Below are 15,590 nucleotides of genomic sequence, written 5' to 3'. Positions count from 1 at the left end.
ATAACTTTTAGCATAAAGTGATAAGTGAGCCAAACCACTATTCGAGTTATGAGCAAGCCAGGTCAATATCAAGGGTTCATCAAATTAGAGTTAAAAACTTCTGGATGAACATAATGCATTAGTAAATTCAATGTCTTAAAATGTCAACAGTCCAATTGTGTTTTTTTTTTTAAGCAATGTGTTTTTGGGACTAATCCTGTTGCTCTAGTAACTTTAGTTAAAATTTCATTCACTCTTCCCTTTGTTTTTTCTATCCATTCCTATCATTACATATCCAGCACAATACTGATGATATGAAGGTGAAGGGTGAAGGTACATCTGGAGAAAATAAGTCTCTAACTGGTCCACCGTTAGGAACCATTAGGATTTATAGAAATTAGTCCTACAACATAAATATTTAACTGAGGGTTTATTTCAATAATTTATCATAAGAAACTTTTAGCTTGTTTTTAATTTTTGATTTATCCTGGAAGACTAACATTCATTTTTCTTTAAATATGCCAATTAGTCATAGCAATAAGACAACATTTAACAGCAATACACAGAAAAGGTAGAAGGATTGCCCATGATTTTAATACTATGCTGCTTTTGTCCAGGGCTATCTAACCTTGGTCCCTTTAAGACTTGTGGACTTCAACTCCCAGAGTTCCTCAGCCAGCTTTGCTGGGAATTGAAGTCCACAAGTCTTAAAGGGACCAAGGTTGGAGACCCCTGCTTTAGTCAAAGTCCATGCTGGCTGGAGGTTTCTGGGATCTGAGGTCAATCACTTTAAAATTGTCAAGGTTGAGAGTAATAGATTTAGACTCTCTTAGTGTGAAGACAGAAAATGGAACACTCTACTTAGAAAAAAGCTGGACAGTTAATAAAAACAAAAGATAAGACCCATCAAACACCATGATTTTAATTTTTAAGTTTAATTTTGAATATATGTATATGTGTATAACATGTACACATTCAAAATTAAAATTATTTCCTGGCAAACAGATTGCAACCATATAATCTCAAAAAGAGCAAGCTGTCTTCTGATAGAAAGTGGGTTAGCATATCAAACTGAAATAATATGGTTATTCTGGATGTACTGTGCAAAACCAAAAATTATAGTTTGTAGGCCATGAAAAATAAGATAGCTTGCTGTATGACTCTAGCCAAGTTTGATTCATTCAAAGACTAAACAAGTCCCAATCACAACATACAGCAGTTCCTAGGTTAACTCTGTTAATCTCAAAAAGCTAAGCAGGATAAGACCCAGTTAGTTCTTAGACTGGAGTCTTCCCAGTCTGTAAACTAGTCTGGGAAATCAAAAACATTCTTAAAAATGGACACTTCCTTCTGGTTGCTGGGAAAAAGATAACATACTTCCATGAGTCAGCAGGAGCTGAACTTGAAGGATTTGCATTACAGCACACATCAAAAATGATTAATAATAATAAGTGCCTTAGATCCCACATAAACACAGCACTCTTCTGCTATTCATTATAACAGACCAATGTTTTCACTTCTTGTCTGGAAAGAAGGTGCCACTGCTGTAAGAGTTACTGTTAGAAACAGCAGCATTTGTTTCAGGCTTGCTCAGAAGCCTGAAAAGAATCAGTCTGCCTTCATAACTAGGTGTACTATTTAGCTGAGATCCAAAAGAACTTATTCAAGGTACCGGCAGTGGTGGGTGGCCCCCAGTTCAGACTAGTTCGCAAGAACCAGTAAAACCGGTGAAAGGCTCCACCCACTGAACTGAACGTCATCAGGAAGCTTCTGCGCATGCATGGACCCGTTGCGAACTGGTAGTAAACGTAAGTAGAACCCACTTCTTGGGTACCAGTAATTTCTGAAGCATATGCAACTCTAATGTTTACCTGGTATGAAAGAGTATGAAATTAGATCTATTTCTATTGGCATCCAGGAAGGAATTCTTGAAAAGCTGACATAATCACACCTTGCCAGAGCTATACTTCTTAAAAGTATACTCAAGCAATCTTTCAGCCTACAGTATAACTGTTGACTGAGATGTAATTGATTAAGACTTATTTGGCATGTAATAATCTTTTCATGTTTTTTTAAAGGAACTACAGCCTGAGAATTCTTGTTTGAGTTGCTACAGTAGTCTTACTGTGGACGCACATAATCCAGCCCATTCAGTAGTTATTTCATATATTTAATGTACTTGGTTCTTGATTAAGACAATTCATGTAGTAAACTTAATAAACAAAGTGTTTACAGATTCATATGTATATTTAAATAAAACTTCAATGTAATGGATATTACTCCATTACGTTGGATAAAAATCCAATGTAATGGAATATGGGGCAAATCAAGTTATTTACTGAGTAATAGTAAACAAGTCTACTTAGAGGAAGAGCACACTGACTTTAGACAAATGCATTTCGTTATACATGGGTAGAGAATTTCAGCCAAACATATGATAGACATTTAGTGCTGGCATAAATACAAAACAGAGTCACCAATAGAAAGGGGATTTTATTTCATTTGAAAGCATTTGGTTAACAAAAGGAAATATATTTTTAAGAACTAGGTGGCTTTCAGTCTGGTATAATGTGCGACACAGGAAATACAACATAGAACAATCTATTTTAAGATTATGAAAATGTAAGCAAATATGAAAACGTCAAAGGCTTCTTTCTTTTCTTTTCCATTTTTCTGGGCTGAAACAAAGTCCCAATTCTGCACTTTGGACATTAGTCCAAGAAAAAAAAATCATAAATTCAGGTGGATTTATCCAAACATTGTGATGCTTCTACAGTATCACTTTAAATTATTCTTAGCTAAATTCTTTACACTTGCATTTAATAAATGCAAATTAATTTTTAAAATTAAAACTTCGTTAGTTTATTCCACCTTCATTATCGTATAAGTAATTCAAGGCATTGAACAAACATAATATTCTTTCCCTTTCTGTTTTTCTCACAACAACAACAACCCCGTGAGGTGGGTTGGATGACTAATTCAAAGTCACTCAGGTTTTTTATGCCTAAAATGGAACTAGAACTCAGTGTCCTGGTTTCTAGTCCTGTACCTCATTCACTAGCCTTATACACCAAACTGACTTTAAGAATAGATCTCCAAAATAAGACAGCAAGAGTATAAAAGCAGATTTTTTGATGAATACTGATGTCAAACTTTCCCTAGTCCAAGTCAGGGAAGTAGTTGGCTATTTCTGGTCCAAATATTTAATAAAAGATCAGCTAAGTATCAACCCACCTTGCTTCGCGACCCAACTCCTGCTCTAGGTTAAGTTTCTTGATGACCCTCCTACTGAGTCCCCTTTTCTTTATTATTACACTTGGAAAACAAAATCCTCAAGCTAAGATCTTCAGCTTCCCTTCCAAAAAGCAATGACTCCCGCCCCAGAAGTCACTTCTCCATTTCTTCTACCTTCCCTTTTCTTTCCTTACTCTCCTGTAGCCGTATTACACTGTCTCTAGCAAAGCGCTTCCTAGTCTCGCCACGCTTGCAGAAGTTCCCTCCCAGCCGCGCAGGACACATTCACCTGCAAGGAAGTTACTGATCTCCTCGGGGATGGCGGGCAAGCCCTGCATCATGACCAGGTGGTCGCACGGGAACCCCTTGCTCAGCAAAGGCAGGGAAAAGGTATAACCACACCCCTTTCCCGGCTCCGGGAAGTTAGTTAATAAACCTCGGGGCGGGGCTACTCTGCCAGCTTCTGCAACCAGTCATTTCCCGTATCTTAAGTAGTATTGCGCATGTGCTCTTAGCACCGAAGCACGCTTTCGTTACTGCAAAAGTTCCCATTTCTATGGTTACAAAAACTCCGGACTGCCAAGTATCGCAGCACGTGACTCCAGTTTTGCATTTCTCTCCATATTTAGTATGGGCTTCCCGTTCTTAAGTTTCACTTGAGTCTTAAGTTCTTTTCCACTATCAAAAATGGCCAAAAATGGTCCACGGCAGCTTCAGACTTTGAGGATTTCTATTCGATAAAACGCTTGGAACATGAATACGCAAAAAAACTTCTCTGGTTGGCTGAATTGCGTTTTCCACGGTTTTAGTTGTCGATCACCTTGACTCGGTTTGCAGTCTTCTAATCCTGTACGATCAGGAATTCCAGGTTTTAATAATCGGGCATTTATCCTGGCTGCAGTGGTATGTCATTACCGGAATGACTCCTTTGGGGACGAACTGGATTTTCTTTTGAGTGGACTTGCATAAAAGAATGTTCTGTTCACCGGTAGAGGGTTCTGTGTCCGGAATAAAGTGAAAAAAATAATCCGCTTGTGGAGAAATAGCAGTCAAAACATCACTCGCAGGAGAAGGCTTTTTCAGTTTTGATTTCAAGCAGCAATTTGCTTTCACACCTCTGTACGCATCTAAAAAAAATTAAAATACAAGATTATTTCTTTTTCTATAATTAATGCACAGTCATGACTTTCTAATCAGTTGCAATCTTTCCGAATCTCAAAAATAATATTTGTGTACGCACTTAAAAATCTAAGGCTTAGTTTCCCAAATTGTGAGATGTGTCACCCTTGAGGCAATGAAGTCAATCTAGGGGAGGTCCAAAGAACCTTTTATAATTTTATTGTAACAAATATTGTTACAGAAAAAAGTTCCACCTTCCCCAAATTTTTATTGTACTGTTTTCCTTATTCATTTCTGTTCATTTTGTTATTTATTTTTTTGGGGAGTGTGTACAATAAGATATACCAAAGAGAGGTTTAATGACAAAAAGTTTAGGAACCCCTGGCCTAGAAGGAATGCAAAAGATTTTATAGTTGCTAGAGCTGAGCATGCACACACACACAAAAATCATTAATTATACTATTATTGATTAATTCTGAAAATCGTTATTTTCTCCAACAATTCTGTATTCCATTTTTTTGTACAGAGAAGATGCTATATACACAGAATGAAAGAATGGCTTTTATTAAGTCCATTGATCTATAAAGCATGACATTACTGACAGAAGTGTTTGCTAGAATTTCAATCAAAAAAATATCTAGGGTTGAATTTAGAATTTGGTTGCTTCCAGATAAATTGAGATTATAATTCCCAGAATTTATAAACTGCATGGTTATGGTTACCATATGCATGCAGACCAAATTTAAATATGATGAACATAGGTAATGTATAAATATTTTGTGTTGCACAGAGAACCAAAGGACAGTTATTTGTTGCTGGAATTAATGGAAAAAGTATTGATTTAATTTTAACGAACTATTGTAAAACATTTTTTTCTTTACGTTCAAAAAAGTTATACTTCAGGGCAACATATGTTCATTATTGCTTTGCTTACAATAGAAATTTAAAATTGTTCACTTTCATCTTAATCACTATCAAACCATCTTTAAAAGGTCCTGATAGCTCATTAACACAACTCCTGATATTCTAAAAATATCCATTATTTATCTTAAGCCATGAGTTGATCTAAATAAATCCTTTTCATTCAGTTTCAGTTCCATTCAGTGTCTGATACGTATTTGCATCTAGGATTTTTGTCCTGGTTAGACAAAAGGTAGAAAACTTTTCTATATTAGTTTGCAAAAAAGAGTTTTGTTCCTTAAGCCTTGAACTCTAAAATACCCAATGTTAAGACCAAACATAAAAGGAATGGTAATTGGGACAGTAAAACAAAGAGCACACTCAGGCTTACATTCTTAATACAACAATCTTATGATAATAATCTGGGATGGAAAAGGTTTAAACAGAGGAATGGTCCTTCTGTTCTACTGGCCAGCTGACAGAAGATGGATGCTGAAACCTGATTAAGATGACTTCTTAGCTGAGTTAATGATAACTCTGTTTCACTTTACTTGCCTGATGAAATGGCTGGTGACAAGTGATAGCTGATGGAAATAGGAGTGTGATAAAGCTGCAGCTTATTGTGGCCCTGTCTCCTTCAGTCTCTCTGCTATGAACCTGATATAATGACTACTGCCAGGTGACAGCTGATATGGCTTCTCAGCGGAGCTTACTTCTCTTCATTCGTTCTGCTGCCGGCCTAATAGTTTAATATGAAGGAAGCAGTTATAAGCCACTGTCCTTTCAACCTCCATTAATCCTTTAGCTAGAATTTAATGCAATTTTCTCCAACCTACTGCTGTTGAGATGAGTTGGCACTGTAGCTCCCAGAGTCTCCAATAAATATTTGTTTCATGATAGCTTATACTTTTAAGAGTTGGGCTCTGACACACCTGAGGGCCGAACTAGAAAGTACTGTTGTATTTTATTGTATTGAGGAGTTGCAATTTTTAAACAATCTGAAGACTGTGAAATGCCAATTTAACTTGGTGCAGGTATAGTGAATCTATTAGCTTTTTGTTTTTTTAAAGCTTGGTTAACTTGGCAGATGGTAAAGATCCTGACAGTTGTAGCTTACCAATATCTGGAAAGCCATAGTTTCCAATTCTGTATTTTTCTCCCTTTGAGAGAAAACATTGAGGATGAGAAATTTTGTTTGCTCATATCTTTAAGAATGGAAAGATCCATTGAAGAGAATGGGGAAATAAAAATTATCTGCATGAAGGGTTGAACATAACCTTCCTTCTCAACGAGTTATTCTTCAGCAGCTATTACTTTTTTTAATGTACAGGAGAGAAAACTAAATAATAGGCATTTTGATCAAATAATGAAAATAAATGTTCTCTGCATTTCTTGAACTATAGTTCGGTATTTCTTCCACTTATCTTTAATTAGACAAGGAAGCTATTTTAGCTAGCAATAGTATTTTATTATCCATTTTATTGCTGACTTAACCCACATTCAAGCAGTTAAATAACTGGTCCGTATAATGTCATACAGTAATAGTATCTGTGGGTTATAGTGATTTTTATATTTGTGTTAATTGTTAATAAATGCTACTCTTTCTGCCTAGGGAATACTTCTATTGTGTTTGTGTCTCTCTCCAATTGTTATAATAGCTATTAATGTGTACTTTAGGTTACACATTTCTGTCAAAAGACTCGGGAAGCATGTATGTACATAATAGGTTAACAAGGAAATAGTATCCAATCCAGCGATTTTGACCTTTGGGGCTAATCTTAATCCTACTTTAAGTTTAATTTACTGTTCAGTCTCTCTTCAGAAACCAATTTAAGATGTCATCTGAACCAACAAATACTCCATTTACACTGAAATTGCTTTCCCTATTGACATTATTATAACTGTTAGCTGTGTGAAAGGAGGTGATCTGAAGTCAACTGAAAATACTCCAATAAAAGTAAGTGCACTTTCTTAAATGGATTGGAGATCACAGATTAAAGCTCCAGCAACAATATAGTGCCAATTAAGCTAAAGTGTGGCCAAAACCTTCCCAAGAAAGTTCATGAATTTAAATTTAAATCTATTAAATCTTCTTTTATTAGTTTTTGAATTATTTGAGCAGTCTGGGCATATGGGAGTTTCCAAAGATGACCTACCTCAGTAAACCTTCAGTGAAAAGGGATGAGCAAATCATTTTCACATGATGTCCTATGTGATTTAAGTTTATCTTGTAGTTCACCATGTAGAAATTATTTTTGACTGGATGGAACTATATTAACAAATGCAATGCTACACTTGTAATTGCATTTTCTTCCTAGTGGTCAATATTGCTATAATTATAGGATAAGAAAAAAATGAAGATTTTTCATGCTCTGTAGTACTAATGTCAGAGCCTATGTTCTAAAGTTCTCTGGGCATCTCCCTTCCCAAACAAAAATATACTTGGTAATTGATTAGATAGCTGATATATTTTTACCCTATTCCCTCTAACTCTGGACTAAGATCTGTTGTCTTGCCAGATTTCTCCTTTGCCCTGATTGCTCGCTTCCACTGCTCCACCCACAACAGAGTTCCTTGTGTGTTGTGTCAGCTGAAAAACAATTTGCTGGTGGCAAAATCCACCTACAAGCTATCACAGTTCCAAGTTAGCCACTGAACGGTTTGAAATCAATGAGAATTTCAAATGTGTCTATCTGCCTGTTGACTAAAGCAGGGGTCTCCAACCTTAGCAACTTTAAGACTTGTGGACTTCAACCCCAGAGTTCACAAGTCTTAAAGTTGTCAAGGTTAGAGACCCCTGGACTAAAGCATCTCACAGGATTTTTAAGCAGGCAAGTGTACCTATTAGCTAACCTCAGTGTTAACCAATGGGTAGCCTGGGCTGAATGGATTTTTGAAGGTCCACATTCATCCATAAACTAGCACCATTATGTATTACCTAAGAGGCAGCTTGCACTAACAGGATTATTCCCCTAGCCCTAAACATAATTTTATTTTGTAGATAACTTTGTAATAGGGCATTGCATGTCAAAACAACTGGACACAAAGAAAGTTTTTCCCAACCTTGCCATCACCCTGTTAAAAACCTTAATCCCACAACATTATCTTATGTCTACGGATATTTACCTATATATTAGGGTTATATTACTATTACCCTTCTAATCTTCCCTATTACCTTCTCCTATTGTTATCTTATGATTTATCACAGTGTTGTTTGCATGTATACCAGAGACAAATTCCTTGTGTGTCCAATCACACTTGTCCAATAAAGAATACTCTATCCTATATTCTATTCTCTTTATAGTGTTCCTCCAAACAGTTGCATTAAAATGCTGAATTCCACAAATTGGCCCTGGTTATGTAATAAACTTTCTGTTCTTGAAATTGTGTTGACAAGGGTTAAAACAATTGTCAGAATAAAATCTATCATTATCTCAGTGAGTGCAAGACATTTAGGACAGTCCAAATTGCATACTGCTTCTAGCTATCCTCTAAGATTTGCATAATAAAGCAGTTGAATCTGTTATCCAGTTGCCTTCTCTTTGACTTGCAGCTATCCCCAAGATAGCATGGGGATTTCTAGAATTACATAATTTTTTTTCAGAAGTTTTGAAAATGGTTCCTTGTTCAAGGGGAAGAGGATCTATTTTGAATATTTAAAAAGTGAAAGCTTGCTATTTATGTCAGAAACAACCTCCCTCAGAATATGGTGGGCAAGTTCAAGCTTCAGATCTTTCTGTTTTAAAAGTAAATGGGAGAGTTTTTGATACCTTGTTTATAAAAGGGGTGGAGATCTCAATAAGTTGGAGAAGTATCTTTTTTAAAAAAACCATCCTTTAAAGAAGCAGGATATCATGGGATAGAGATAAAGACAGCTGTGTTCTCTTATTGGATTCAAAAGAAATAGACTCAGCTCAAAAATCATATTGACATTCATTTTAAAAATGAAAATACTGTAATGTGTGGTATCTAGTTATTTGCCTATCCTAATATTTACAGCTTTCCTATTCTGAAATTGTGACTTTGATGAGAAATTCATCATTTTCATCGTTTAAATGTCTAATCATATTGGGTACTTTAATTTTGTAGAAATGTGTAGTGCCAATGAAACACAAAACGACATTTATTGAAATGTTTAACTAAATCTAGTTAGCTCTGAAATCTTTGATATTCTGTGTTAGATTCTGAGTTAAATGAATACAATTTGACTCAATGTCAATAAGAGCTATGGTAATGATCATCGTATTCTATGGGATTTTTTGCAAGCTGCTCATTCAATAATAAGATGTATGTACCTTATGATTTAATGGATAGTCTTTGATCTTATGCAGCATATACATAGCTATTGAATCTGTCTTTTCCCAGATGAGTGTGTATAGAATTAACCAAATTAATTTTAATTATATAGTAGCTTCTGAACTCTTTGACTAAATGCCAATTGTTTTGTCTGTTCTTACAGTTGTGCCTAATGACTTGAAAAAACTAATGCATGTAATTATTGAGGCCTAAGTGTCTTAAGGTATGGCTGTTTTTCTTTGCTAGCCATTAAATTGTGAGTTTTTTTCATTTTTTTAAGTATGACTTCTAAAATCTACCTTGCAGAAATGAAAGAATTCTTTCACAACATAGTCATAATAATTGTGTTTTAAATAAATGCCCACACTGGCATTTCTAATTCTGTACATTACATTTTATTTTTAAAAAGTGCTGAACATTTGACTGATTGAAATTTTTCAATATTATATTAATATAGCAATGTTAATATCTTAATAGCTATTAAGATGAAATATTCTAACTTAAAAGATGTTTAAGGTATGACTTGTTCCCTATAAATATACCTTACCAACTCAGTAGTATTTCTTTTAAATATAGGATGATCCTGCACATGCATTAATATTTCTATTTCTTAGGCTTATCTAACTATATGTTTTTCTTTCAGCAAAAATGGATTAAATCTGATATGGCTGAACATTATTTTATTTTGCCTTCCTATGTAAGTAAACATAAATTATTGATAAACATAAATGACTGTCTTAAGAGTTGTTTTGTTTTTTAATGTATAGTACTTGTCAATGCATAGAATTTTGTCAATGCTGTCCATAATACTCGAAAGCTTTATTTTTGCATTATGTGCAAACAAGCTAACGGAAATTTTGAGTAGTTCGGAGAACCGGTAATAAAAATTCTGACTGGCCCCGCCCCCATCTATTCTCTGCCTCCCATATCCCAGCTGATCGAGAAATTAGAGGATTAGAGAGAGAATGGAGATTTTACAATACCTTCTCCTGGAGTGGGGTGGCAATTGAGATTTTACAGTATCCTTCCTCTGCCACGCCCACCAAGCTATGCCACGCCCACCAAGCCATGCCACGCCCACCAAGCCACACCCACAGAATCCATAGTAAAAAAATTTGAAACCCATCACTGGTCTAGAGAGGAAAAAGTCTACCATGGTGCCCATCTTGTGTAATTTCCATTCCTTGGAAATGAAGTTAACTCCACCCCTCTAAATATTCCACAAATCGCTCAAAAGCTGGCTATGCAATTGAGGTCCTGGAACCCTTGCAGATATTGTGATGGCCCTCTTAATTAATTAATTAATTAAAATCTTGCATTTGAACTACAGTAAAGCTGACTTGCATCCTCTCCGCATTGGGGAAACAGAAATATGGAGACTGAGGCTGTTGCCTACCATTGCATCTTTTATACTGGTATTTTATTTTACTTTATTTTATTTTATTTTTTATTTTATGTTATCTATCATTGCATCTTTTATACTGTCTGCATCTGATTTAATACATGTATTATTGAAGAAGTGGGATAGAAATATATATTTATGTTCATATTTATGCTCACATTTAGTGGCCTAAATTCACTCTGCTGTATAACTTATACACATGTATAAGTTATTTTTTTAATTAAATGTACAAGTATGGTCTAGTGAGGTTATAATTACATTTACTTATTGAATATATTTAAAATCTTTTTACTATTTGTTCCAAATGGAAACATAAATCAGGGAACTGTAAAAAAAAACAAGTATAGTTTATTAATTTTGATTGTAAGACAAACTGGATAAAAACAGGGGACTTGATCAAAATGATAATAAAACAGAATATTGTCAGGAACCTTAGTAGACAAATTCACAAAGAAAGTACACGTCGAAATTTTCCTCTTTCTCTTGGCTGTGTCCTGAGCACTATTTGCTGTAGTGCTTGTAAACTTTAGATAAAAATCATTCTGGTATTTCTTAATTTAAAAATATGACAGAAAAAAAGATAACAAGACACAGACTTATCATCATGTTGCATTTATTATTCTAGGAGAAAATAAGTTTGGATGGCTTGAACATTTAAAAAATGAAGATTTGGGACAAGGTGGAAAAACTTGAGAGGGGCTCATTCTTTCGTAGCTCACCATTCAAACTGAAACATTCTGAAAAAATAATACAGAAATGAAACAAAGCCTCTGACATAATTGATAAATATATTTTTATTGATTATATCTCTTATATTTATATCCTGCTATAATTCCATATAATCAGGTTTTATAATTTTGAATTCTACAAAACTTTATTTTTTTAGGTGTTTGCATTCATTTTTTAGACTGTCTCATAATAACAGCCCAAATGCAGGAGTTGTGTATGGCTTCTGGGCTACTATAAACTCAGATAGACAAGCCTCAATTTTTCATGATAAAATTCTTCACAAAATTACAATGTGAAAAGATGTACAAAACAGCTTTCTTTTTCTAACTAAAGTTGATATATGTATGCATGTATTCATTCATTTGTTCATTTATTATGCTTCTGGACTTTGTGCTTGAGGTGGAAAAAAATGAAACTTTGATATTGGGTTTTACTGATTAGATAGGTTTGTTGTGATAGAAATGGCTAGCTTATATTATTGTGTAAAAGTACAAAGTTGAGGTTTGAAGTTATTATTTTATTCTACTGCACCAAAAGAAGTCAAAAGTTAATGCTTTTTTTTTCTTTTTCCCACACTTTTTCATTCCCTTTTCCTTCCCCTATCTTTCCTAATATTTTCTTTTGTATTTCTGTATCTTATAATATTAATGCAAAACATCTTTCTATATGAGGTCACCATTATCATGTGGCTTTTTGTAACGTATCTCCATGAAGTTGCTTTTAATATACCTTGCGAGACTGCTACAATAAAACTCTGTTTGAATTTCTGCCTGTGAGAATTGGCTTAAGCCTTGAATTATTACTTTGTGAAATTAAGGAATCTTGGCATAATCTCCATGCAAATTTAGTTTTAATGTAAAATGTCAGAGTATCATGTGGCTTACAATGAGATCATTCAATTAACAAAAGAGCTTCTCAGACATGGACTTTTGATGTAGATGTAGCATAGTCAATATGTCCATATAGCAGAATCAAAAGGCTAAAAGTTTTCAAACACATTTCACATCAGTATACTGCTGGGAAAACAGGAACATATGAAAATTTAATATTTTACTATTTATTCAATCCTTTAGATTAAAATATGACAATTTAAATTATCATTCTTTATTCAGTCTATAGTTTCTGTTTTATGGGCCTTGAGACAGAAAATACCGCATTTGTGATTATTGTGGTTTGAGATAGAACCTTTTCATTAACCTATTATTAGCCAGCTCCTGAATCTTCTTATCTTTTGTAATTCAATAATAGTCCACTTTAATTTATTTTGGCTATCAGAGCACTGAAAACATATGCTGTGCTTCAGTTATTTGCACCTTAAATACTATTTCAAAAAAACTGACACCTATTTAACAACCTTCCTTTGATATTTCAAATGAACATTCATTGCACTTTTGATGCACCATAAGTTTATTATTGTCCACTTTAAATTGTGGAATTTATTCAGCTATTGCTCAGTAAAATAATATGTCAGTTACATTTGCCACTTGCAATGGGGTAAATCAGTCCTATTCAAACTGTTCACCAATGACATGTTGATATGTACTCTTCAGGGTCTGAAGAAGGGGATGAGTATATATCATGTACCAATTGAATGGTTTTCTCTTTGGTTATCACCACGTGGATACATGGACAAAGTACTTCCATACAGTCATTCAAGAAGTCCTTTTTGAGCCATGGTGGCACTGTGGTTAGAATGCAGTACTTCAGGGTAATTCTGCTGACTCCAGGCTGCCATAATTTCAGCAGTTCAATTCTCACCAACTCAAGGTTGACTCAGCCTTCCAAGGTCAGTAAAATGAGGACCCAGGTTGTTGGGTGTAATATGCTAACCCTAACCCTAATGATTGTTGAAAAAGCCAGTTGCATGTATGAATGTCTAGCAAAGTAAGTAGATCCTGACTCAATCCTGATTCTGGAGAATATCAGTATAAATCATTTTACAAATAATAAGAAAAATAATGTCTCTGATCATCAATAATCTTGGTGTTCAATTGCTAAGTTCTGTCTGACTCTTTGCATCCCTATGGATCCCAGCAGGTCAGCCCCCCCACCCCCGTGTCCTCCTCTGTCTCCCAGTGTTTGCCCAAACCCATGTCCACTGCAGCAATGATATTATCTAACCATCTCGTCATCTGCCATCCCTTTCTCTTTTTGCCTTCAATCGCTCCCAACATCAGGGTCTTTTCCAATGAATCCCCTCTTCTCATTTTGTAACCAAAGTATTTGAGCAATGATGTTGGTACATATAATCAAGTATGAAACTAAGTTTATAATTACAGTTATTTGTTCTAAAAATAATATTGTTTCCAACATAATTAAGATGTAAGTCTAGTTCTCATGGACCAACACTGTACTCTGTTCATTTTATTAATTAATGTGAAAGCAATTCTTATCTTATATTGCCAGATCTCTCTGTAATGGAAGACAATGGCAACTTTCCCAGTGACCTCAGTGGAAATGAGATTAGGTCTATCATTTTCATATATTACACTTCAAGGAGCTATGGTTTGAAATTCTACATTCTGTGCCAAGTATTTCAAGGGGCTCAGTAGTACAATAACCATAAGCAGAGAATTTTTAAGCAGTACACTGATGACTCTGGCAATTAATTTTGTATTCCTTTTGCAAGAAAAGTTTGAGCACTAGTGTGTGTATGTTTGTGTGTATGTGTTTTGTGCATTCGTGCATATACACGTGTGTGACTTGTAACTTCAAGTTATACGAGTACATGTAATTTCAAGTTATTGTTCATTTCTGGCAACTGCCTGGACAAGGCCCTGCAGCTTCTGACAAGTGGTTTGCCATTGTCTATTTCCTAGGGCTGAGAGAATGTGACTGACCTAAGGTTACCAATTAGTTTTCTCTCTGATGAATTCACACCAGAAATATACAAATTGAGGATTATCTAATTAAAATATACCCGTATTCTGCCATATAAAACATTGTTTTAAATATATGCTCATTTCTTGCCTTGCCCTTTTATTCTTGTCTTAATTTTTTTCCTTTCATGTTAAATAAACCCTGATTCTGGTATCTCAGTATCCTGAACCAGTGTCTGAACAGGATTGGACTGGATGAGAGCTAATAAAGTGAGAATCCAGATAACTGTCTGGTTTATGTGTTCAATTAAGTGGTATTAATTCAGTTAAATAGTATTTAATCTTGAAAGGATTGCCCTCTTAATGATCAGATACATAAATTTGTAGCTGTCTCCAGTTTACAATATATATGCTGTTTCAATTGACTGTGTTTACCAAGATAATTCTTATTAGTGGATGATATAATAAATTGGTGCTTAGGTAAACAGATTGATAGACAAACATATTTTATTCTAACATTTTCGCAAATTCAGAAACTGGATTCCTAGTAGACCTTAGACATTGCATGATATTTTGTGACATATAATTCCTCTTAGTAGCTGGCAATAAAATAAACTAGCTCTGTATTCATGAGATTGGTGTGAGAGAAACGATTGCAGTATAAATTCGTAGGCATCAAACTATGGTTAGTCGTGATAATTGTAGATTCAATACATTTTACTTTGTACTTTCTTTCTACAATTTTATAGTGCCTTAGGAAAGTATACTTGAGCTTTCAGAATATTAGGTTCCAATCTATATGCATTCACTTGGTTATAAGATTTATTGATTAGAATAAGACATATTGCTAAGTAAACATTATAAGGATGGGTTTTTGCCTTTTTTCTGAGAATCTGTTAAAACGTAGAATATTATTATTTGGTTCTAGCTATTACAGGGGTGTCAATCTCAAGGCCCGCAGGCCAGATCCAGTTCTCGGGATACTTAGATCTGGCCCACAGGGCCACCCTGGAAAAAGCAAAGGACTAGCCCACGGTGCCTCTGCCAGCAAAAACGGAGCTTGAGAGGGCCACGTGTGGCCCAAGCTCCATTTTCGCTGGCAGAGAGGTGCA

At 34.8% G+C, this 15,590-nt stretch overlaps 1 protein-coding gene and 1 long non-coding RNA gene across 4 annotated transcripts in view; one reads left to right on the top strand and one right to left on the bottom strand.

Annotated features, from left to right (window-relative positions):
• Positions 1-15,590, bottom strand: part of SKAP2 (src kinase associated phosphoprotein 2) — a 317,205-nt gene that overhangs the window by 141,471 nt on the left and 160,144 nt on the right. For both annotated transcript variants that reach the window (XM_058180970.1, XM_058180969.1), the window contains exon 3: positions 3,503-4,340. In XM_058180970.1, the coding sequence (XP_058036953.1) occupies positions 3,503-3,554 (52 nt within the window). In that variant the 5' untranslated portion in view covers positions 3,555-4,340. The remainder of the gene's footprint in view (positions 1-3,502; positions 4,341-15,590) is intronic.
• On the top strand, positions 1,507-13,203 carry LOC131197209 (uncharacterized). 2 transcript variants are annotated; one of them, XR_009154909.1, is made up of 6 exons: positions 1,507-1,787; positions 7,044-7,189; positions 9,692-9,751; positions 10,172-10,225; positions 10,859-10,943; positions 11,556-12,309. It is a non-coding gene; the product is annotated as an uncharacterized LOC131197209 (long non-coding RNA). The 2 variants fall into 2 exon arrangements; XR_009154908.1 differs by lacking the exon at positions 11,556-12,309 and adding an exon at positions 12,331-13,203 and having other exon boundaries at positions 1,510-1,787.

The sequence above is a fragment of the Ahaetulla prasina genome, chromosome 4 (assembly GCF_028640845.1).
Source record: "Ahaetulla prasina isolate Xishuangbanna chromosome 4, ASM2864084v1, whole genome shotgun sequence".
Taxonomy (NCBI): Eukaryota; Metazoa; Chordata; class Lepidosauria; order Squamata; family Colubridae; genus Ahaetulla; species Ahaetulla prasina.
Note: the sequence above shows the minus strand (reverse complement) of the source record. Positions and strands in the feature narration are given on the sequence as shown.